The following is a 21976-nucleotide window of genomic DNA, read 5'->3' as shown; positions in this document are numbered from 1 at the left end:
TGAACAGGGAAGCTCAAAACTGGACCCTGGACTCCAGCTATGGCCAAACTAGGGTAGAGCAGGGTACATAGTGCAAGATGTAAGCCAGGGATTAGGAAAAGCAGCTCCTGCATTGTGGAAGCAGAGCCTCTACTGTCACAGAATGCAAATACACAAACCACATCATTTTTTTTTTTGCAGTCCCAGACTGAAACAGGAACAAAACTGGAAGTGAGAGGTTACAAAATAAAAACACAAAAACAGAGAACAAATTAGTTTGGAAAATAAGCTTTTTCCACACACACACCTTGTAACCTTGGTGATGCCTAGCAGACAGAGATGTCAGCCAGATGGGCTGATAAAAAGGAGAAACCAACAGCTTCATCTCCCACCTAGCAGCTCTCAGGAGCTCAATGCAAGGCTCATTCCCTTTTTTTCCCAGCTGTGAGAGGCACAGAAATCCCTTTTCCAAAGAAGTCTAAAAGATTCCAACACTGACCATGGCCAGAGGACAGGCAAACACACTCCTGCAACCACCAAAGCAGAGGGCAGGCAAACACACTGCTGCAGCCACCAAAGCAGAGGGCAGGCAAACACACTGCTGCAGCCACCAAAGCAGAGGGCAGGCAAACACACTGCTGCCGTCACCAAAGCAGAGGGCAGGCAAACACACTCCTGCAGCCACCAAAGCAGAGGGCAGGCAAACACACTCCTGCAACCACCAAAGCAGAGGGCAGGCAAACACACTCCTGCAACCACCAAAGCAGAGGGCAGGCAAACACACTCCTGCAACCACCAGAGCAGAGGGCAGGCAAACTCACTGCTGCAGCCACCAAAGCAGAGGGCAGGCAAACACACTCCTGCAACCACCAAAGCAGAGGGCAGGCAAACACACTCCTGCAACCACCAAAGCAGAGGGCAGGCAAACACACTCCTGCAACCACCAAAGCAGAGGGCAGGCAAACACACTGCTGCAACCACCAGAGCAGAGGGCAGGCAAACACACTGCTGCCGCCACCAAAGCAGAGGGCAGGCAAACACACTCCTGCAACCACCAAAGCAGAGGGCAGGCAAACACACTGCTGCAACCACCAGAGCAGAGGGCAGGCAAACACACTCCTGCAGCCACCAAAGCAGAGGGCAGGCAAACACACTCCTGCAGCCACCAAAGCAGAGGGCAGGCAAACACACTGCTGCCGCCACCAAAGCAGAGGGCAGGCAAACACACTGCTGCAGCCACCAAAGCAGAGGGCAGGCAAACACACTGCTGCAGCCACCAAAGCAGAGGGCAGGCAAACACACTGCTGCAGCCACCAAAGCAGAGGGCAGGCAAACACACTGCTGCAGCCACCAGAGCAGAGGGCAGGCAAACACACTGCTGCAGCCACCAGAGCAGAGGGCAGGCAAACACACTGCTGCAGCCACCAAAGCAGAGGGCAGGCAAACACACTCCTGCAGCCACCAGAGCAGAGGGCAGGCAAACACACTCCTGCAACCACCAAAGCAGAGGGCAGGCAAACACACTCCTGCAACCACCAAAGCAGAGGGCAGGCAAACACACTGCTGCAGCCACCAGAGCAGAGGGGAGGCAAACACTCCTGCAACCACCAAAGCAGCAGGTAGGATCCCTAACAAAAACAGTGCAGACAGACCAGCTCCAGTGCACACTGGTGGGATTTTAATCATCTGCTATGTAAAACAATGAACTGTTGGGTTCAAATCAGGTTCTGAGTTCCCAACCACCTCACTGGTTACAAGCGAGCCCAGGTTAAGGTGACTTTACAGAGGTTAAGAGTTGGTCACCCCAAACCCACCCTGTTTTGCCCCAGGAACACGTGCAGGATTAGGTAGCAAAGCTTAGAGCATAGGTACCATACAAGCTCTGCAGGCTTCTGCCAGGCAGAGCAGAGTATTGCTCACATTTATACCCTGTAAGGCTTTCCTGTGGGTATCCAGCATGTCCTCGTGGAGTACACTTAAAGAGTCACAGTGGAAGTGCTGTAAACACCAAGAGAAGTGCAGATAAAATAGCTCCACATCTCTCCCAAGAGGAAAGAGCTGAGGAAAGCTGGGTGAAAGACACCTGGGAACTGTCACAAGCTGGCTGTTAGGTCATCATTGGCCTGGTTTAAAAATCAATACAAATAGTCAGGTAAAAAAATAGATGTATTCACATGAAGGGTGAGCATCTGGAAGCTTCAAAAAGCAACACAGGTTTCCCTTTCAAGATGTCAGAATGAAAACTGATCTCCCAAGAAGGGCTGCATCAAGATCTGCCCTCGATTTGAGCTCCTGTTTGAATTCAGCACCCACACACCAGACGCACACAGAGCGGTCCCCAGGCAGCACCTCTAAGCCAGCACTGATTTTTCTGCTGCTCTCTATTTGAGCAGGCTGGTTTGGAATCGCTGCAGAAGCTGCTGCTTCACTTGGGTGGTCCCATTTTGGGATCTAAAAACATGTTACTGGCTACTTGTTTTGTCCTCTTCAGAAAGCACTGGTTTTAATCTGGAGCTTGGATGAGCTGTTCAAGTATAAAACGATCCCTCTTAAGCAGGAGTGCATGGCAAAGTCTCAGCAACTAGAGAAGAGAGAATCACTAACAGAAAACATCTGTCAGCAGGAGGAACTACCTTGTGTGTGCTGTGTGTGGAGAGACTCTTCCACAAGCCCACTGGAAGAAACAGGCAATGGCTTTGAATTATTCAGAAGTGACTAAGCAGATGAGTATCTCTTTGGTAAGTAATGAAGTTTCCCCTCCTGAGCTCCCCCATAAAGTTCAAGCTTTGCTGCAATCCTATATCCTGAGGCTAAGCAAAATTCCCAGCTGCTCTTCAGTAAATGCCTCCTGATACAAACTTTTCCTTCCAAGACAGGACTTTGTGGCTGGGGAGCCAAACACAGTGTCCCCATGAGCTGAAACTCCCTCACACCAAAGGAAATCAGCTGTTGGTGGTTGATGATGTCAACTTAGAAGGCAGGTGAAATGATTACTTAAGCAATCCAGGAGTGGTCTTCAGGCTGGTAGCTTTGGAAGCTCTCAGCTTGACACAGATTTGGTCCTCCTTGCTTCAGGAGATGGCTGCAGAGTTATTTTTCCACCAGAGAAAGCTGTAAAGCTTGCTGCAGCTCTGCATCTTCCTCTTCACGGCGCTGCCTCTCCCGTTCCTCCTGCTCCCTCACGGACAGCTCCATGGCAAGCTGCAAGTCCTTCTCAAAGCTGGAAGGTTCATTTGGGGTGCTGGAGTGTGAGGTACCTGAGCTTGTGAGAAAGCTCTCCTGCAGTGCCCTGAAGGAGAAAAAGAACTTCAGGGAGTAAAGGAGACAGAGCCAGCATCACACCTCCTGCAATCATCCTGCCCAGCAACTGTTTTCTAACTGCAAACCTGAAAGGCCTCTCCCCAGAGGGCTGAGAGCAGCTTTCTGCATGAGACAGCAGCTGTTCTAACATCTGTAGGATTCCCAACACAAAAACTGCTCTCTGAAGGCTCCTCAGAACCTTTCACACACCCCAACAGTTCCACTTTCAAGGGGCTTCTAAAAGCATTCTCCCCTGCTTTAAACCCCACACCGTTTTCCACACACAGAAGAACCAGGATGCATTTTTCTGTCTGCCCAAAGATCTCTTCACACTTCACTGCAGGAAGATCCCAGAGAGCAGATTCTCCAGGGCCCATTAAACAGATGTTGCTATCTTTTGAAGGCTAATATGAGGATTTTGGAGAAAAGAGCTACCCTGAGGGGTGCAGCATCTACTAAAACAAACATTCAGCCCAGAGGGACCCAATTCACAGTGCTGAGAGCAGGACAGGAGGGATGTGTTCATTTTGAGGGCTGAAGAATCTGTTCTGTCCCACAGCTGAACTACAAAGATGAACTACATTAAGTCAAGGAGGCCAAATTTAGAGTCCTTGCTTCATGAAAAGGTGAGGAGCACAAGAGAAGAGACAGATATGTAGGATGCAAAAAGGAAAGGTGCAAAATTGCTTCATCATGTTGCTGGAAGTGTTTTTGCTTTGTCACTGCATGGCTTGATGTGAAATCCAAAGAGTTACCTCTGATACTGTATGCTGAAGTCCTGTGAATATGCAACTGCTCCGTTGGAGTGCACCCCCAAGTCCTACAAGTGAGGAGAAACAGGCAAAGTCGCAGCTGTTAGCACATCTGGTGCAGCACACTGGAAGAGAACTCTCAAATCGTTTTGATTTCTCCTCTGAAATATCTATCACTGAGTTTTTCCTCTTCTGGGGTCCTTAGAAAAACAGGTCCTGCAGTGGTTTCATCCAGGGAGGCAGCTGTTGTTGCTTGGTCCTCATCACAGGATGTTAGGGGTTGGAAAGGACCTAAGGAGATCATTGAGTCCAACCCCACTGCCAGGACCATACAATCTAGCTCAGGTCACACAGGAACACATCCAGACAGGCCTGGAAAGGCTCCAGGGAAGGAGACTCCACAACCTCTCTGGGCAGCCTGTGCCAGGGCTCTGGGACCTTTCCAGTCAAGAAGTTCCCCCTTGTGTTGAGCTGGAACCTCCTGTGCTGCAGCTTCCACCCATTGCTGCTTGTCCTATCCCAGGGAGCAGTGAGCAGAGCCTGTCCTCCCCTCCTGACCCCCAGCCCTCAGAGAGTTATAAACATTGATTAAATCCCCTCTCAGTCTTCTCTTCTCCAGACTAAGCAGCCCCAGGTCCCTCAGCCTCTCCTCATCAGGCAGTGCTCCAGTCCCCTCATCATCCTTGTAGCCCTCTGTTGGACTCTCTCCAGCAGATCCCTGTCCCTCTTCAACTGGGGAGCTCAAAACTAAAGGCAGTATTCAAGATGAGGTCTCACCAGGGCAGAGCATAGGTGGAGGAGAACTTCCCTTGATCTGCTGGACACACTCTTCTTAATGCACCCCAGGATCCCATTGGCCCTCTTGGCCACAAGGGCACATTGTTATCCACCAGCACTCCCAAGTCCCTCTCTCCACAGGGCTGTCAGATCTGCACTCCACAAATCACAGCAGCCTTTCTTACCTTACTGCCACCAGATTCCAACAGGCTCTGCTGGATAGCAAACTGCATGATCTCATTATCTTCATCCTGCACATGGATGTTCCTGCCATCATCTTGGACATGGTAGGATTTGGGAATCTCAAACACTGACTGGTCAACCTCAAAGTTAGCACCTAGAGGAAACAAGAGTTCCAAATGTGGCACAGTCTATTTTCACATGATGTGACTTGAAAAGCTCTGATGAATCACAGAAATGTTTTGGTTGGAAGAGACCTTTCAGATCATGGAGTCCAACCACTAACCCAGCACTGCCAGGGTACCACTAAACCATGGTCCTCAGCACCACATCTCCAGAGCTTTGAAACCACTCCAGGGATGGGGACTCCACCACTGCCCTGGGCAGGTCTGGGCCAGGCCTTAACAACCCTTAAGGGGGAAGAAATTGTCCTTCATGTCCAACCTAAACCTCTCTTTGGCCAATCTAAGGCCACATCCTTGATTAACAAGTGGCAGGACTAGAGAAAATGGTGACAAGTTGTGCAATCTAAGGCCACATCCTTGATAACAAGTGGCAGGACTAGAGAAAATGGTGACAAGTTGTGCAATCTAAGCCCACATCCTTGATGACAAGTGACAGGACTAGAGAAAATGGTGACAAGTTGTGCAATCCAAGGCCACATCCTTGATGACAAATGACAGGACTAGAGAAAATGGTGACAAGTTGTGCCAGGGGAGGTTTAGGCTGGATATCACAGGTTGGACTTGGTGATCCTGAGAGTCTTTTCCAAGCTGATGTTTCTGTGATTAGGAAATACTTCTTCACTGAAAGGCTTCTCAAACATTGGAACAGGTTGCCCAGGAAGCTGTGGAGGATCCAAGCCTGGAAGAGTTCAAAGCCAAGCTTGATGAGGCCTTAAACACCCTGGTCTGGTCAGAGGTGACCCTCCTCATAGCAGGACATTGGAACTAGATGACTTTAATGGTCCTTGTCAACCCAAACCATTCTATGAATCTATGATTCTTTGAGATTAGACCTTAAAATACTTGGCAAAGCTTGCAAGAGCTCTGATCAGGCAGGCTGGCTGGCAGGAACTGAAGCAGCAGAATGGGTCAGCATGAACAGTGCCCAGGATCAGCTGTGACACACTGCAGCTCCCTCTCACACCTGACTGTGCCATTCCCTGCACTTAGCTCTCTGCTGTGCATTCCACTAACAGACACCTACAGAGATGCAAATGACTGCCTCTTCCCCCTGCTCACCTGACTCACACTGTGCAGCTCCGACCCCTTGGGAGGAGTTTTTGTCAGCTGTCCTGCAGCCGTTGACATTCTCAAACGTAATTCGGGCATTCAGCACGTGGAAGAGGGGAATTTCTGCCAGAGACAGGGGGGAAATGCTGTCAAAAAGGGAACTTTCTCACTCACTCCCACACCTACAGCTACATCAATCCTCCAGTGCACGCATCCACAGGCAGCATCCTGCAACGACAGAGTCGGCAGCAACTCCCTTCATCCTGCAGGTGCCCTTAGTCATTCTCACTCTTATTTTAGCTCTTCTTCTGTGAACAGATTTGCCACATCGTAGAAACTGAAGCTGAGAGGATGGGGCTAGCAACTTGTTCTTACTGAAGTGATACTGCCTTTAAAAATCTCTCCCCTGCCTCCTTTCCCTATTCCTCCCCTCCTCCCCTCCCTCCTCTCCTCCCCTCCCTCCCCCCTTCCCCCTCCTCCCTCCCCTCCCTCCTCCCTTCCCCCTCCTCCCTCCCTTCTCCCCCCTCTTCTTTTGTTTAAGGCCAGGTTAGATCAGAGCCTTGAGCAACTTGCTCTAGTGGGAGCTGTCCCTGCCCGCAGCAGGAGGTTGGAACTAGATCTTTGAGGTCCTTTCCAACCCAAACCATTGTGATTCTGTGACTGTCATTCCAAATTTGGATTCAGTGATCCCAGATGCAGGTGAGGGTTCTCAATTCTAACTACCAGTGAGCTGACTAGTGAAAAAGAAAACCAATCACAAACCCAGTTTCTGCAAAGCTCTGCTGCAGGTAACAAGAGAAGGAATGGAAATCAAGAAGATGCTACACTAAGAATCGCTAAGAGTTACCAATTTTGACAGGAAATCCTGGTGGAAATTCCAGAGTGATGAAATCCCGAAGTCTGGCAAAATGAGCACTTGTCCTGGCCATCAGATCAATGATTGGAGTGACTTGTTCCATGAGAGACAAAGGAAACTCCTCACTCATCCACAAGGTGGCTTTGAATCTTGAAGAGAAAGTTGCACAAAGAGAAGGTTGCACAAAAACCCATCCTCAGTTGACAGTCTGAGAAGAGATGCAGCAAAAAGACAGCACAGGGCCAGCCAGACACTGCTCTGAGAAACTGAGCCACACTCCTGGGCAGCCCAAAGGCAGAGCACAGGAGGCCACTGACAAGTTGCAGCATGAGTCCCACAGGTTCTCTTGGATTGGGGGAGCATGAAGAAGAAGGTGGCCATCAGGCTGGGGAAGGTTCTTCCTCTCCCTCTGCTCTGGAGTAGATCTGGAATACTGAGTTCAGTTCTGGACTCCCCAGTTCAAGAGACACAGAACTGCTGGAGAGAGCCCAGCAAAAGCTACAAAGATGCTGAAAGGCCTGGAGCATCCTTGTGACAAGGAAAGGCTGAGAACCCTGGGACTGCTTAGCCTAGACAAGAGCAGCCCCAGAGGGGATCTGAGCAATGCTCAGCAAGAGCTGAAGGACCTGTAGGGGGCAGGAGGACAGGGCCAGGCTCTTGTCAGTGGTGCCCAGGGACAGAACAAGGGACAGTAGGCACAAACTGGAACCCAGGGTGTTCCACCCGAACAGCAAGAGAAACTTGTTTTGTGTGAGGGTGCTGGAGGCCTGGAGCAGGCAGCCCAGAAAGGTTGTGGAGTCTCCTCCTCCTCTGTAGAACTTCCAAACCAACCTGGCCATTGTGATGCTGGCCAAGCTGCTGTGGGTCCCTCTGCTTGAGCAGGGCAGGGGGTGGACTGCTTGATCTCCAGAGGTCTTTTCCAACCCCCTCCCTCCCAGGATTGTGTGACTTAGATAATAAAGAATTAGGATACTTCAAGATCTCTCTTTTCATTAATTCTAAAAGCAGAGGGGAACCCACCCTGGGTATTTGTAACAAAGATAACCCCAATGGTTTCCAGAGATTAGCTGAGTGGGAAGAGAGCAATCAGAAATAGTTCAAACAAATCCTCACTTCTGAGTTCGAATGGTGACTTCCTTTGGTCTTCCAATGTCTCTACCTTTCAAATCAAACTCTGGGTCAAAGTATTCCTCCAGGGTAATAGCAGTGGGGTTGTTACTTGCAGCATACTCTGTTGTCTTGGTCGAACTCTGTAAAGGAATTGGAGTAGATGATCAATCAGATCTCTTCCAACCTAAGCCATTCTATCAGTCTATGATCCACATGCCTGGAATTCTCATCAGCACAGATCTCTGGGCTGCACTGATGTGCTTGGACATCAAAGACACTCACCTGAGCACCATACTCATGCTCCACTGTACCCAGAAAGGATTCCAGCGGATTTCTGTCAGCTTCAGGATAACAGGAGAGGAAAAAAAGAAGACACAGCCCCTTAATTAATTAGCAGTAATTTACACATGCAGCAGGTTGACAGAAAGGAAGGAAACCTTTCACACTTCACCCAAGGCAAGCCCAGAACCTGCAGCTGACACTACTAACCAGGTACAACACTCAGAACAGGGGCAAAGGTTTCTATATTGAGCAGACAGTTTTATTACTCACACTTTCTTCCCCTGCACCCCAAGGCTGGGCAGTAAAGGGCAGGGTTTCCCCAGGAAGCTACTGCCTGGTGACTCTTTGTAGTCTATTTTAAATACTAGAAGGGGACCAAAACAAAGCAAGCCCAAGCAAACAAAGCCCACATGAAACTTGTAATCATGCCCAAAACAAAGGCATAAATATACTCCAGAGCAGGGAAAAGTGAAGCCTTTTAGCACTTCCAACAGTTCTGAAGAGTCCTTCCTTCCTCCAAACACAGCTAGGATAAAAACTGGTTCATTTGGTGCCCAGTGACAGGATAAGGGCCACTGAGCACAAAGTGGAACCCAGGAGGTTCCATCTAAACAGGAGAGACTTGTTTAGTATGAGGGCTCTGGAGGCCTGGAGCAGGCTGCCCAGAGGTTGTGGAGTCTCATTCTCTGCAGAGCTTCTAAACCTGCCTGGCCATTGTGATCCTGGGCAAGCTGCTGTGGGTGCCCCTGCTTGAGCAGGAGGGTTGGACTGGCTGATCTCCAGAAGTCTCATTCAACCCCTACCATTCTATGATCCTCAGAGCTCCCTTCCAACTCCTATCATTCTATGATCCTCAGAGGTTCCTTCCAACCCCTACCATTCTATGATCCTCAGAGGTCCCTTCCAACCCCTACCATTCTATGATCCTCAGAGCTCCCTTCCAACCCCTACCATTCTATGATCCTCAGAGGCCCCTTCCAACCCCTACCATTCTATGATCCTCAGAGCTCCCTTCCAACCCCTACCATTCTATGATCCTCAGAGCTCCCTTCCAACCCCTACCATTCTATGATCCTCAGAGCTCCCTTCCAACCCCTACCATTCTATGATCCTCAGAGCTCCCTTCCAACCCCACCATGCTGGGATTTGTAAATTAGGAGTCAAGTAATGAGCTACATCAGACACACAATGTGAAAGCAAAGCAGGGCACAGGTAGCAAGAGAAGGATTTCTCTTGTCTGTCCACTTGACCACACAGAGAAGATATTAGAGGGCCCAAAGGGTTAGGACCAGACTCAGCAGAGTAAGAAAATGTTTGGACTTGATGATTTTAAAGATCTTTCCCACCCAAAACGATTCTGTGATTCTGTTTCCAGCTATCCTGTAGGAAAACTACCTTTGTATCTCTTCTTCTCCTCTTCTGTCAAGTGCTCTGTTCGGATTTTGGTGACCACGTTCACGTTGTTTGCAAAGTACACCTGGCAAAACCAGAAAGGCACAAGGACAAGAAGCACCACAGGTTAAAAAGAGAGAGTTCTCTCCAGTAAAACATCAGGTACACAAATCTAAAGAAAGAATGAAGAAGCAGGGATCTGCCCTTCCTTGATAAAGATCATCTTTAACACACTGGAGATCAACAAGCTGCATTTGGGGGTTTTCACTTTGGTAGAATGAAAATCAGATCTGGTTTTGACAGCTCTGCTAAGGCAGTCAGGAATGTGCCATCTCCTGGGCAAGCTGGCAAAGCAACCCTGCAAATCACACACCAGAGGGTCTCCAGCCAGCAGCCACCTCCCAAGGATGCTGGGCTACGAGAGCAGCAAGGTTTGGTGTCACAGCAGGCTGCGAGAGCAGAAGTCAGCCTTTCAGCCGAGTTACACCTCAGAACTAAACAGGCATTTCCAAGCTTGCTGGAAAGATTATCCCCAGCTGAGCAGAGATTTTAAGAGAGAACAAGGAAAGAGAGTCAGGTAATGCTCTTTGTAAACAGAAGTCACTACCTTGAGCCTCCAGATATAATTTGACTCTGCAGGAACACTCATGGACCCCGTGTCCAACTCAACAGTCCTGTAGGAAGAGCTTCTTACCAAGGCAGAAAGCTCTTCAGCATTTCTTCTGCTAAATGACATTTAAAAGTGTCATTGACTGCCCAAATCCCCAAACCTGGGGTAAGCACAGGGTCAGGGAAGTTAATTCTTGTGATTCTTCCCTTCAATTCCTAAGACAGCAAGGCCATAAAAAGCATCTTCAGAAAGAACTCACTGAAGGGAAATGAAAAGAAGCTCAGTGTCACACGGCAGAGTCACTAAGCCAAGCAGCTGCTCCTGAGCATGGCTCTGAGCTCAGTAATTCAGAATCATAGAGCAGTTTGGGTTGGAAGGGACCTCTGAAGCTCATCTAGGCCAATCACCCCCTGCAGTCAGCAGGGACATCCTAAACTACATCAGGGTGCTCAGAGCCCTGTTGAGCCTCACCTTTAATATCTCCAGGCATGGGGCCCCAATAACCTCCCTGGGCCACCTGCTGCAGCGTTCCACAACCCTTGTTCCTAACATCCAGCCTAAATCAGCTCTTCTTCAGTTTGAAGCCATTGTCCTCATCCTATCACCTCTGCCCTTTGTAAACAGACTCTCTCCAGCAGTTTTCTATAACCCAAGTTGATGGTGCAATTTCTGGCAGCAAGAGGCTGGTGGTATCTCCTTGCATCCTGTGCTGAAGGCACTTTACCAAACAACTTTATCATCTCCTCATCAGTGAAAGAGTGACACCACTCATTTCTTGAATTCAATTCCACTCCTTGGAAGGAGTTCTAGCAGCTGTGCCAAATCTTTTGCCCCTTTTCTGAAAACACTTTGTTCTTCCCCTCCCCACTACAGCCTCAGGCAACTTCCTGCACACAGGCAGCATCCCTCCTACAAGCTTGGCAGCCCTGAGGGTCCTCACTTCTGTTGACAACACAATCATGCTCTCAACGGGAAGTTTAAGACCTGAACTATTCAGGCAATAAAGGCAAAATCACAATTAAGCTTCAGTGATCTAGAAGACCTCCTAACAGAACACAACGAGCTTTACCTTTGCTTCATAACCATTCACACCTTCTGCTCTCTCTGTCTTCCACACCCAGAATCCAGAGGTGGTTCTGACAAAAAGCAAACACAAGGGTCTGTAAACAGCTGCATTGCTACACAAACCCCAGATTGTTTCTCCAAACAACAGTTGAAGGGTTATTTGATGATTAGCCTCAGATAAAAATCACAGGTTACTGTCCTCACATCTACCAGAGGGCTGAGGAAGTCCTGCTGCTTCTGTTCTTATGGCCAACACTCATAGATTTTAGACCTGGCGTGGCAATTTGGGAAGCTGGACATTAGGATTATTCAGTTAGCACTTCAGTTTCTGGGTGGAGAGAAGCTACAGTTACAAAGGCTCGGCATACTTTGAAAGGTTATTAAATATTCAGGAGAAAGATGCTGGAATTCTACATCTTGCTTTGAAACTATCTGCTTGTGATCATGGGAGTGGTTACTGCAGCACAGAGCACTCCCAAAGGAGCTACACACAAAGTGTTGTCCTCCTGCACTGAGCACTGGTCAAGCCACATACTGAATGCTGGGTTCAGTTCTGGGCCCCTCACACCAAGAAGGATATTGAGGGGCTGGAGTATGTCTAGAGAAGGGCAATAAAGCTGGGGAAGGGTCTGGAAAACAGGGCTGGTGAGGAGCAGCTGAGGGAAGTGGGGGTGTTCAGCCTGGAGAAGGAGAGGCTGAGGAGAGACCTTCCAACTCCTTACAACTCCCTGAAAGGATGCTGGAGCCAGGTGGGGGTTGGTCTCTTCTCCCAGGGAACAAGTGACAGGACAAGAGGAAACGGCCTCAGGTTGTGCCAGGAGAGGTTTAGGTTGGACATGAGGAATGATTTCTTCCCCTTGAGGGTTGTCAAGGCCTGGCCCAGGCTGCCCAGGGAGTCCCCATCCTCAGAGTGGTATCAAAGCCACAGATATGCGGTGCTGAAGGCTACGATTTAGTGGTGCCCTGGCAGTGCTGGGTTCATGTTGGACTGGATGACCTCTCTATGATTACCATTCCTCTCACTAACATGACAAACTGTTTGCTGCACATCAGCTTTTCCCACTGGTAACTTCTTAACTGAGGAGTAGTGCCAAGCTGACTGAGCTGAATTTCTTTATCTAGCAGTAGTTGAACTTTTGAGTCATTTCAGCTCTCACCCTCCATTGTTTTTACTACCAGGGCTTTGAAGAGTTTATCTTAAAAGCTTTGTTGCATGTATGACCATCCACAACCTTGAAGTCTTTCTCTGTGAAGAGAAGGTTTGCAATCTCACCTTTCAAAAGCAATGTTTTTTGTATCAAGGCACGTGTTGATGATGGGAGACGTGAGGCGGCGCTCCACATCTTTTCTCTTCGGCGTCATAGAGCCCAAGGTCAAACGCTGCATGTGCTGGGAGATCTCAAAACGTTCTGTTGTAACAAACTTCTCATCATGATTGATCTCAATCAGCTCTGCCCAACCTCCAGTATCTGTGGGAAATCATAGAATGGCTTAGGTTGGGAGGGACCTCAGAAATTATCTCCTCCAACCTCCTTGTCACGGGCAGGGATGCCTCGCAGCTAGACTTGGCTGCTGAAGGTCTCATCCAGCCTGGCCTTGAACATCCCTACCAGGGAGAAGGCCTCCACAACATCCCTGGGCAACCTATTCCAGTCTCATCAACTTCATACTGAACAACTGAAATGGTGCATCTCAGCCACTTGGCAGCAGAATTCCAGAATAAAAAACGTAAGCATAGAATCACCCAGGTTGGAAGAGAGCTCCAAGCTCAGCCAGTCCAACCTAGCACCCAGCCCTGGCCAAGTAACCACACCATGGCACTAAGTGCCCCAGCCAGGCTTGGCTTCAACACATCCAGCCACAGAGACTCCAACACCTCCCTGGGCAGCCCATTCCAATGCCAATCACTCTCTCTGCCAAATTCTTCCTAACATCCAGCCTAGACCTCCCCTGCCACAACTTGAGACTCTGTCCCCTTGTTCTGTTGCTGGTTGCCTGGCAGAAGAGACCAACTCCACCTGGCTACAGCCTCCCTTCAGGCAGTTGTAGACAGCAATGAGCTCTGCCCTGAGCCTCCTCTGCTGCAGGCTGCACACCCCCAGCTCCCTCAGCCTCTCCTCACAGGGCTGTGGCTCCAGGCCCCTCCCCAGCCTTGCTGCCCTTCTCTCAACACCTTCCAGCACCTCAACATCTCTCCTGAATGAGGAGCCCAGAACTGGACACAGCACTCCAGGGGTGGCCTGAGCAGTGCTGAGCACAGGGGCAGAAGAACCTCCCTTGTCCTGCTGGCCACACTGCTCCTGAGCCAGCCCAGGATGCCATTGGCTCTGCTGCCCACCTGGGCACACTGCTGCCTCCTCTTCAGCTCCTCTCTCCCAGCACCCCCAGCTCCCTCTCTGCCTGGCTGTTCTCAGCCACTCTGGCCCCAGCCTGTAGTGCTGCTTGGGGTTGTTGTGGCCAAAGTGCAGAACCCTGCCCTTGGCCTTGTTCAGTCTCATCCCATTGGCCTCTACCCACCCATTCAGCCTGGCCAGGTCCCTCTGCAGGGCTCTCCTACCCTCCAACAGATCAATGCAGGGTGGACAATAATTCACTTTTTCACTCAACTGAGATAAAATTTTTAGCTGTACCAAAAAATATTTGGGAGGTAGGAGAACAGAAGGAGTTAAACTGAAAGACTCAAGTTAAGTTGCAGCCTTATTACTAAAGTTTGACTTCATATCTAGCCAAAGATATAAAGCTATTGTGTTGCACCAGAACACAGCCTCTCTCTGAGACTCATGGGGCACATGTATAAAGCTTTCAGTGCTCAGCATTAGCAAGGCTTCTGGTGCAAAAACTGTCCCCCTGATGAAGCAACACCTTGAGCAATGGGTTCAGTTTTGGGCCCCCCCACTCCAAGAGGGACGCTGAGAGACTGGAGCAGGTTCAGAGAAGGGCTGGTGAAGGAGCATCTGAGGGAACAGGGGTTGTTTAGTCTGGAGAAAAGGAGGCGAGGCTGAGGGGAAGCTCACTGAAAGGAGGTTGGAGCGAGGTGAGGGTCAGCATCTTCTCAGGAACAAGTGACAGGGTGAGAGGAAATGGCCTCACGATGCCCCAGAGGAAGTTTAGGTTGGGTATCAGAAGAAACTTCTTCTCTGAGAGGGTTCTCAAGCACTGGGATGTGCTCCTCAGGGAGGTGGTTGACTCCCCATTCCTGGAAGTGTTTCAAAGACCCCAAGATGTAGTGCTGAGGGCCACAGTTTAGCACCAGCCTTGGTAAACTCAGAGAATGGTTGGACTGGATCATCTTAAAGGTCTTTTACCATCACAGGGATTCTGTGTCTAAGAGAAGTGGGATTTCTCCTTGTGGCTCACACAGGCTTTGGTGCTCAATGCTGCAGAAATACTAAGCCATTCACCTTCTCCCTTGAAGATCAAACTACGTCTCCCTCTCTCCCAACTCATGTTTTCAAAGCCCAGCAGAGTGAGGTCCACACGCAGCTTAGCGCCACTTTTCCAGATGCGACAGACATCACTTGGACAAACTCTGGAAACCAGGGGGACTGTGGGAGAAAATTGAGAGAGATGGCAAGAGCAAAACATTCAGTGGACTAAGTACATGGGAAGCCTGAACTGAAGTAGAAGCTCCATTTCTGGTAGAAGATTGCTCAGTGCAATCAGGAGGTGAGATACTGATCTCCTTTAGCTTTAAGAACAGTCAGCTTAGGGATAAACCCCACCAACTTTAATGTAAAGATGACCATGAGAAGGAAGACAACATGAGTTTGGGCTAAAAGATATGAAATGGCCTAGCTTTTGTAATGTTTACACAGAAACAAGTCCCTTGGTCTACAGATCAGAAGTAGTAATGATGAGGATGCTTACCCCAGCTAGTGAACTCCCATTTCATCTCCACATAGAAGTCAGGAGTCTGGAGAAGGAAAACAATTAACTCACATTTAATGAAATAGTTTTAATTAGTCATTCAGTTTGTGAAACATTTTAGATAAAGGGAAACAAAGAACTGAAATTGGGACACAGTGACAGTAATAGGATGAGAGGAAACAGCCTCAAGTTGTGCCAGGGGAGGTTTAGGTCAGACATGATGTACAAGGTTAACCTTTCTGGGGGAGAGACCTGACTCCAGGTGGTCTTGACCCCTCTCCAGGGGTGGGTCTGAACACCACCAGGTGATTCATGGTTAGCCCACTCCCCCTTCCTATCTAAAGGTCTGTGTCAGCAGTGTGCCCAGGTGGCCAAGAGAGCCAGTGGCATCCTGGCCTACATCAGGAATGGTGTGGTCAGCAGGAGCAGGGAGGTCATTCTGCCCCTGTACTCTGCACTGGTTAGACCACACCTTGAGTACTGTGTTCAGTTCTGGGCCCCCCAGTTTAGGAGGGACATTGAGATGCTTGAGCGTGTCCAGAGAAGGGCAACGAGGCTGGGGAGAGGCCTTGAGCACAGCCCTACGAGGAGAGGCTGAGGGAGCTGGGATTGGTTAGCCTGGAGAAGAGGAGGCTCAGGGGAGAACTTATTGCTGTCTACAACTACCTGAGGGGTGGTTGTGGCCAGGAGGAGGTTGCTCTCTTCTCTCAGGTGGCCAGCACCAGAACGAGAGGACACAGCCTCAGGCTGTGCCAGGGGAAATTTAGGCTTGAGGTGAGGAGAAAGTTCTTCACTGAGAGAGTCATTGGACACTGGAATGGGCTGCCTGGGGAGGTGGTGGAGTCGCCGTCCCTGGAGCTGTTCAAGGCAAGGTTGGACGTGGCACTTGGTGCCATGGTCTAGCCTTGAGCTCTGTGGTAAAGGGTTGGACTTGATGATCTGTGAGGTCTCTTCCAACCCTGATGATACTGTGATACTGTAAAAGCAGGGGTGACTTCCTGCTCTCACTCTCTCTCCCTCCCTCCCTGCTCAGGAGGAATCACCATTTCTGTTTCCTGCTGCTGTTTGTCTCAGCAGGTGGCCATCACCACGAGGCAGACAGAACCCATTGCCATCAAATCTGGTTGTATATTTACATGCTTTGTATCTTGTTTTTCCCTTTCCTACACCTTTGTAACTTCCCTACCTCCTGTACCTTTTAGTTGTTGTTAAACTTTTCTTCTTTTAACTTCCAAATCGCAGTGAGATTATTTATTTGGGTCTGCTTTACCTTTCCTCTCACCATATAATTCGTTTTCTTTTGGGAAAGAAAGGGGAAGAGAGAAGGGCATTCTGGAAATTGTTATTGGTTCTATCAATTATACTGGAGTCTCTGGGAATTTAAATTAGAACAGAGACACATGAAGGACAATTTCCTCCCCAAAAAGGCTTGCCAAGGCTGTGGATCAGGATGCCCAGTGGTGAGGTCTCCATCCCTGGAGAGGTTTCAAAGCCAGGGAGATGTGGTGCAGAGGCCCATGGTTTAGTGATGACCTGGCAGTGCAGGGTTGAGGGTTTGATTTGGGGACATGAAAGGTCTTTCCCAGCCTAAAGCACTCTCTGATTCCCTGATAAATGAACACTGCAAATTGAAATAGAGACCAATAGCCAAAGACAGTGTCAGAGAGCACAGGGGCTCTCTGATGAGCTATCCTGTCTTATTTTACTTTGGAGCACCAAAACCTACTGGAGTCTTGACTAAGGATTTCAAAGTGAAGTCAAAGAAAAGAAAGCCTCCAACTCCCAGAGCACTGTGGAATACACAAGCTGAAGTGAAGAACACACCCGCCCATGTGATTTCTGTCTGCTTAACTGAACTCATTCAATGAGAACTGCAGTCTGGAGTAAGAAGTTCAACCTAAATCATTACCTCATTTATCTTCTGGAGTAATTCAGGAACTCCTCCAAGGGTCATCGCAGTCTGCTGGTAGTCACGGTGCTGCAGAATCATTTGTACCATCTCTGGATCTCCTGTACTGACAGCCTCATGTAAAACTGAAAGAAGAAAGATGAAGACAATCAGGGCCTGCAGGGACAGGATGAGGGGTGATGGTTTAAACCAAATGAGGGAGATTCAGACTGAAGAGAAAGAAGAAATGTTTGACACTGAGGGTGGTGAGAGCCTGGCCCAGGTTGCCCAGAGAGGTGGTTGATGCCTAATCCCTGGAACCACTGCAGGTCAGGTTGTTTGGGGCTCTGAGCAACCTTCTCTGGTTGCAGATGGCCCTGCTGACTGCAGGGGACTGGACTAGATGAGCTTTAAAGGTTTCTTCTAACTCAAACCATTCTATGATGTCATGAAATTCAGACACAGAGTGTCACTTTGCTCTCTGAGCATAACACAGAACTTAAAAGCAGAAGGGTCTGGAGAATGGGTCTTAGAAGGAGTAGCTGAGGGACTTGGGATTGTTTAGCCTGGAGGAGGCTGAGAGCAGACTTCTCTGCTCTCTACAACTCCCTGAAAGGAGGTTGCAGTGAGGTGGGGGCTGGTCTCTTCTCCTTAGTTTCTGTTGCTCTTCTCAGGCAACAGAACGAGAGGAAATGGCCTTAACACCGTGCTAGGGGAGGTATTGGTTGGAGATGAGGAAAAATTTCTTTGCTGCTAGAGTGGTCAGGGATTGGAAGAGGCTGCCCAGGGTGGTGGTGAAGTCACCACCCCTGGAGAAATGTGTGGCCATGGCACGTGGGGACATGGTTTGCTGGACATGGTGGTGCTGGGTTGATGGTTGGACTGGATGATCTCAGAGGACTTCTCCCACCCAAGCAATACTAGAATCCAACACCTACAACTGAAAAACATGAAGACAGGCCTGATGGCCTCCCAGCTCTTTACCTGTCCACCCCTGCCCATTCTCTTTGGTGACATCTGCCTTGTGTTGGAGCAGGACTTTGGCAGATTCTATGTAACCCAAGGAAACAGCAAGGTGCAGCAAGGTCCGGCCTCGTGGATCCCGCTGATCAACATCCTGTTGAGTATCCAAGAGAGGAAGAATGCTGAAGCTGTCCTATGAAATACTGAAATGCAATTAATCAGAGCACAGCAAGAAGAGCTTACACAAAGCCTGGCAGGAGTAATCCAGGAGTCAATACTCCCTTGCTGTTGCCACATGTGGTGCACAGGGACTGTTCTGCACCCTGGACAGTGCAGTTTTACTTCCCCGTGGAGATAAAGAGAGAAGCAGAACAGGGCCTATAAAACTGAGATGGTAAGAACTGACAGCATTTAAGACAGGACTGAGTTCTTGATGCTTCTCTTTTCCTGTCATTATTTCCCCTTCAGGAGAAGAAGTTCTCCTGAAGAAGCTGTTCTCTGTCAGGAGAAGACAGGACCTCTAGTCTGTATGCACTGCACCATGAACAGTCAACAAGCCTGAGAAGTCAACAGAGGGTTTAACACTGCACAACATCATGGAAGGAGGAGGAAAAAGAAACAGAACAGGGCAGACAACACTAATTTTGATAGCACTTTGAAAAAGTCTAGAAGCAAATGGTATTTTACAAAGCATTCATCTGACTGACACACACACACACAGGGCACAATGAAGAGTGAGAGCATTTTGAGCAAGGCACTTAAACAAATGACCAGAAGGGAAAAAAACAAAAGCCAACAAAACTACACAGGCAGAACTAGCCAAAACATGCAAGCACAACATACTCATACCTTACATATTTGTCACTATTAGCTTAGAGATTTGAAACAGAAGAGCATCTATAACTAAAGGAAAAGGGGAAAGTCAATAACAGAATAAGAAAGGAAAAGTTGTTATGCAAGTTAACATGGTTTATCTGACAGCATTAAGTTGGAAAGATTACAAACAGAGGAGGGAAGGCTTCATTTTAAAGTATTCTCCTTCCACTTCTGTGGTGGAGTACTGATTAATCTGCTTCCCCACTTCCTACAGCTCCAAGGCCCATTGCAACAGCAGGCAAAGGACTTTTAAGGTGTCCCTCCCAGTTGTCTCTGCCACTATTTTAATTGCTCATCAAACATCCTACCCATCATTTGCCACACCAAGTGCAGCTGGCAAGTGTTTTTAGATTCCCTCAGGCACCCCTCTGACTGCAACAAGCTTATCCTAAGGAAGCAGAAGGGAAAATATCTTTGGAATACTTAAAAACGACAGAAATTATTTTAAAGCAGAGAAAAGAAGGAGGCATATCCCATTTTAACATGCTGCTCATTTCCTTAGTCCAAGGTAGGAAGCAGCACTTCCCAGGTGTGAACTGCAGCCTCAGACCAAGGAGAAACAGAACAATCCTCATTTAATGACAAACTTTCTCAGGTGAGAATGTTGAAGCAGAAATCAAGACACAAAAGCAACGTGCCAGGAAGGTCAAAGCTTTTGTTCAGGATTAAAAGTCAGAGGAATTAGGTAAAAAGTAACTGCATTCCAAAGATTGTCCTACAAAGAGGACAGCAGCATGCCATAAGCCAGTGTTAGTGGGTCCCGGGGTGCCATTAGAATTGCAGATGATGGTCACTCATCAGGAGCTGGCTCAGCTCTTCTTTGACTCACACACTTGTGGTGTCAGGTATAACACTCGACATGCTCTGCTCCAGCAAACTCTACTCCATGCCAGTGTCAGAGCTGCTCCGGAACATCTCAGCATGAAGGATGTTTGCTGCAGCTTTTCAGACCATTTCCTTACGTCATTACATCTTAGCTGGCCCAGAGAGGGAACAGCTTTGTGTTTTTTCTACTCTACAGCCCCAAACAATGATCTATTTTTTGACCAGAGACACTGAAAACATTCCAGTCAGTATAAAAATGCTGCCTCCACAGCCTTTGACAGCAACGAAGCTGCAAGAATTGCTGGTCCTCAGCAAGTTAGAGGCTGACTTCATCTCCAGCAGCAATAACAGCAGCAGCAGCAGCCACCTTTGCTGCATGTTGACTTCCCATTAAGGTAAGCAGTATTTATTGCTCTTCTGGCACACACACACAAAAATGTAACATCCATCACATCTGCTCTCCCTGCTCTGCTTCAGCGGCTCCTAATATTTTCTACAGCTATTCTGCAGCCCACACTTGAACGCTCTGGGCACAGCTTTGCAGATAAGAAGCCAACACTAAAGGTCTTACAGAACAGAAAGTGTTATTCCTATACCTTCTGACATCACTCCCGCAGCCACAAATAAAGAGGTGAAAAGAAAGGAGCCCAGCAAACATATCTGGCACTGCCATCAGGGTTACATCTCCCTACACGGGCAGTAAAGCAAGGAGCACCACGCTCTGTACCACGGCATAAGCTCTCCTGAGGCAGAGCAGCCCCTCTGTCACTCCGGTGTGTTGGTTACCTTGTCCTGCAGCTCCACATCCAGCCTCCTGTAGTCGTTATTCCAGACCAGGACGTGCAGGGGATAGGCGCTGCTGGCCCTGCCAGGGGAACTCATCATGCCACACACCTGCAGGAGCAGGGAAGCAGGGTGCCTGCCCTCACTGTTCCCCCCTCTCTTGACTTTGCAGACCCTGGATTGCCCAAGCCTTAACCCCCCCAAGCTTTCTCCTCCCCCCTGGCACCTGCCCTCCCCAGGCGGTGGGGAGCACTGGGCCAACAAGGCCTCGTCAAGGCTTCACCCCGCTCTAAGAGGGGAGGGTCGCGTCCAAACCCCCACTCTTCTGGGGGGTCCACTGCTCATGGCCACCCTTCCTAGTCCCACACAACCAGAGGTCTCCTGCCCCGATGCCCACACACACACACACTTGGGGGCCTTCTGCTCCCTTCAGCCCCCCCACTCCTAAGGGTCTCTCCTACTCCCCGCAGCCTCCCACTCCTGGGGGTCGCCGGCTTCTGAGCCCACAGACCCACACTCCTGGAGGCGTCCTGCTGGCCCCGGACTCCTACTCTTGAGGGTCTCCCTTGCCTCCAAGCCCCACACTCTGGAGTCTCCTCTGCTCCCGGGCCCCTCAGCCCCACGCAGCGCCAGCCGCCCCACCTCACCCCAGCGGCCCCCTTTTTTGTCCCTCCAGGGCAGCGGTCGGGACGAACCACAGCGCACCCGGAGAGGGGAACACTTCCCCTCGGTTCCCCTCCGTCTGCCGTCACCGGCGAGCTCACGGAAAGAGGAAGTCGCTGCTCCCCGCCTACCGTAACTCCCCACCGCAACCCAAGGCGGGAGGGCAGACGGAGCGCCCCGCCTGCGACGGACCCACCGCCCTCCGCGCAGGGGGCTGCCCTCCGCGGAGCTTTAGACAGGAGGGAGCGCCCAGCACAGGCTGTATCCCCCCGCCTCCAGCAGGCTTTGGTTTCGCCCGCTCTGCCGTGGAGCGGGGCGGGAGAGTCCACCATAATGAATGAGGGCAGGGCTTGCTAGGAAGTGGCTTTTCCCGCCCGGCTGCCGAAACCTCGCGTCTCTCAGCTCCTTCTAGCCAAGAGAGGACAGCGAGCAGCCGGCGCAGCCGCTGGCGGCAGGTGCCTGTGCTTTTCCAACAGCAGAGCACAGCCTGAGGCGGCCGCCTGCCAGGGACAAACATGGCTGGCTGCGCCCTGGCTGCTTCCCGCCCTTTTGCCAGCAGCGAACATGGCGTCG

At 49.8% G+C, this 21976-nt stretch overlaps 1 protein-coding gene across 8 annotated transcripts; it reads right to left on the bottom strand.

The window, feature by feature from the left end:
- Window positions 1-1635: 1635 nt before the first annotated feature.
- On the bottom strand, window positions 1636-21920 carry ANKRD13A (ankyrin repeat domain 13A). Of its 8 annotated transcripts, none has more exons than XM_064168588.1 (16): window positions 21535-21920; window positions 20744-20822; window positions 18278-18410; window positions 17315-17439; window positions 15406-15451; window positions 14940-15083; window positions 12812-13007; window positions 11543-11609; window positions 9867-9948; window positions 8472-8530; window positions 8193-8329; window positions 7071-7228; window positions 6233-6346; window positions 4994-5145; window positions 4035-4099; window positions 1636-3268 (listed from the first exon to the last, which is right to left on the bottom strand). In XM_064168588.1, the coding sequence occupies exons 1-16, from the start codon at window positions 21918-21920 to the stop codon at window positions 3070-3072; spliced, it is 2142 nt and encodes a 713-aa protein (XP_064024658.1). In that variant the 3' UTR covers window positions 1636-3069. The 8 variants fall into 8 exon arrangements, with proteins under 8 accessions (XP_064024658.1, XP_064024659.1, XP_064024660.1 ...); XM_064168589.1 differs by having other exon boundaries at window positions 20744-20851; window positions 21388-21827; XM_064168590.1 differs by having other exon boundaries at window positions 20744-20851; window positions 21535-21827.
- Between the last annotated feature and the right edge of the window lie 56 nt (window positions 21921-21976).

The sequence above is a fragment of the Pogoniulus pusillus genome, chromosome 30 (genome assembly GCF_015220805.1).
Source record: "Pogoniulus pusillus isolate bPogPus1 chromosome 30, bPogPus1.pri, whole genome shotgun sequence".
NCBI classification, from domain to species: Eukaryota; Metazoa; Chordata; class Aves; order Piciformes; family Lybiidae; genus Pogoniulus; species Pogoniulus pusillus.
This window is presented reverse-complemented; position numbering and strand designations above follow the sequence as displayed.

Excerpts from the sequence above, each read along its gene's own strand:
- ANKRD13A (XM_064168588.1), bottom strand. The coding sequence starts at position 21,920 with ATGTTTGTCCCTGGCAGGCGGCCGCCTCAGGCTGTGCTCTGCTGTTGG. Across the intron at positions 13,008-14,939 it reads TTTGATCTTCAAGGGAGAAG|ATACTGGAGGTTGGGCAGAG; the intron begins GTGAATGGCTTA and ends GATTTCCCACAG. Across the intron at positions 8,330-8,471 it reads AGCATGAGTATGGTGCTCAG|AGTTCGACCAAGACAACAGA; the intron begins GTGAGTGTCTTT and ends ATTCCTTTACAG.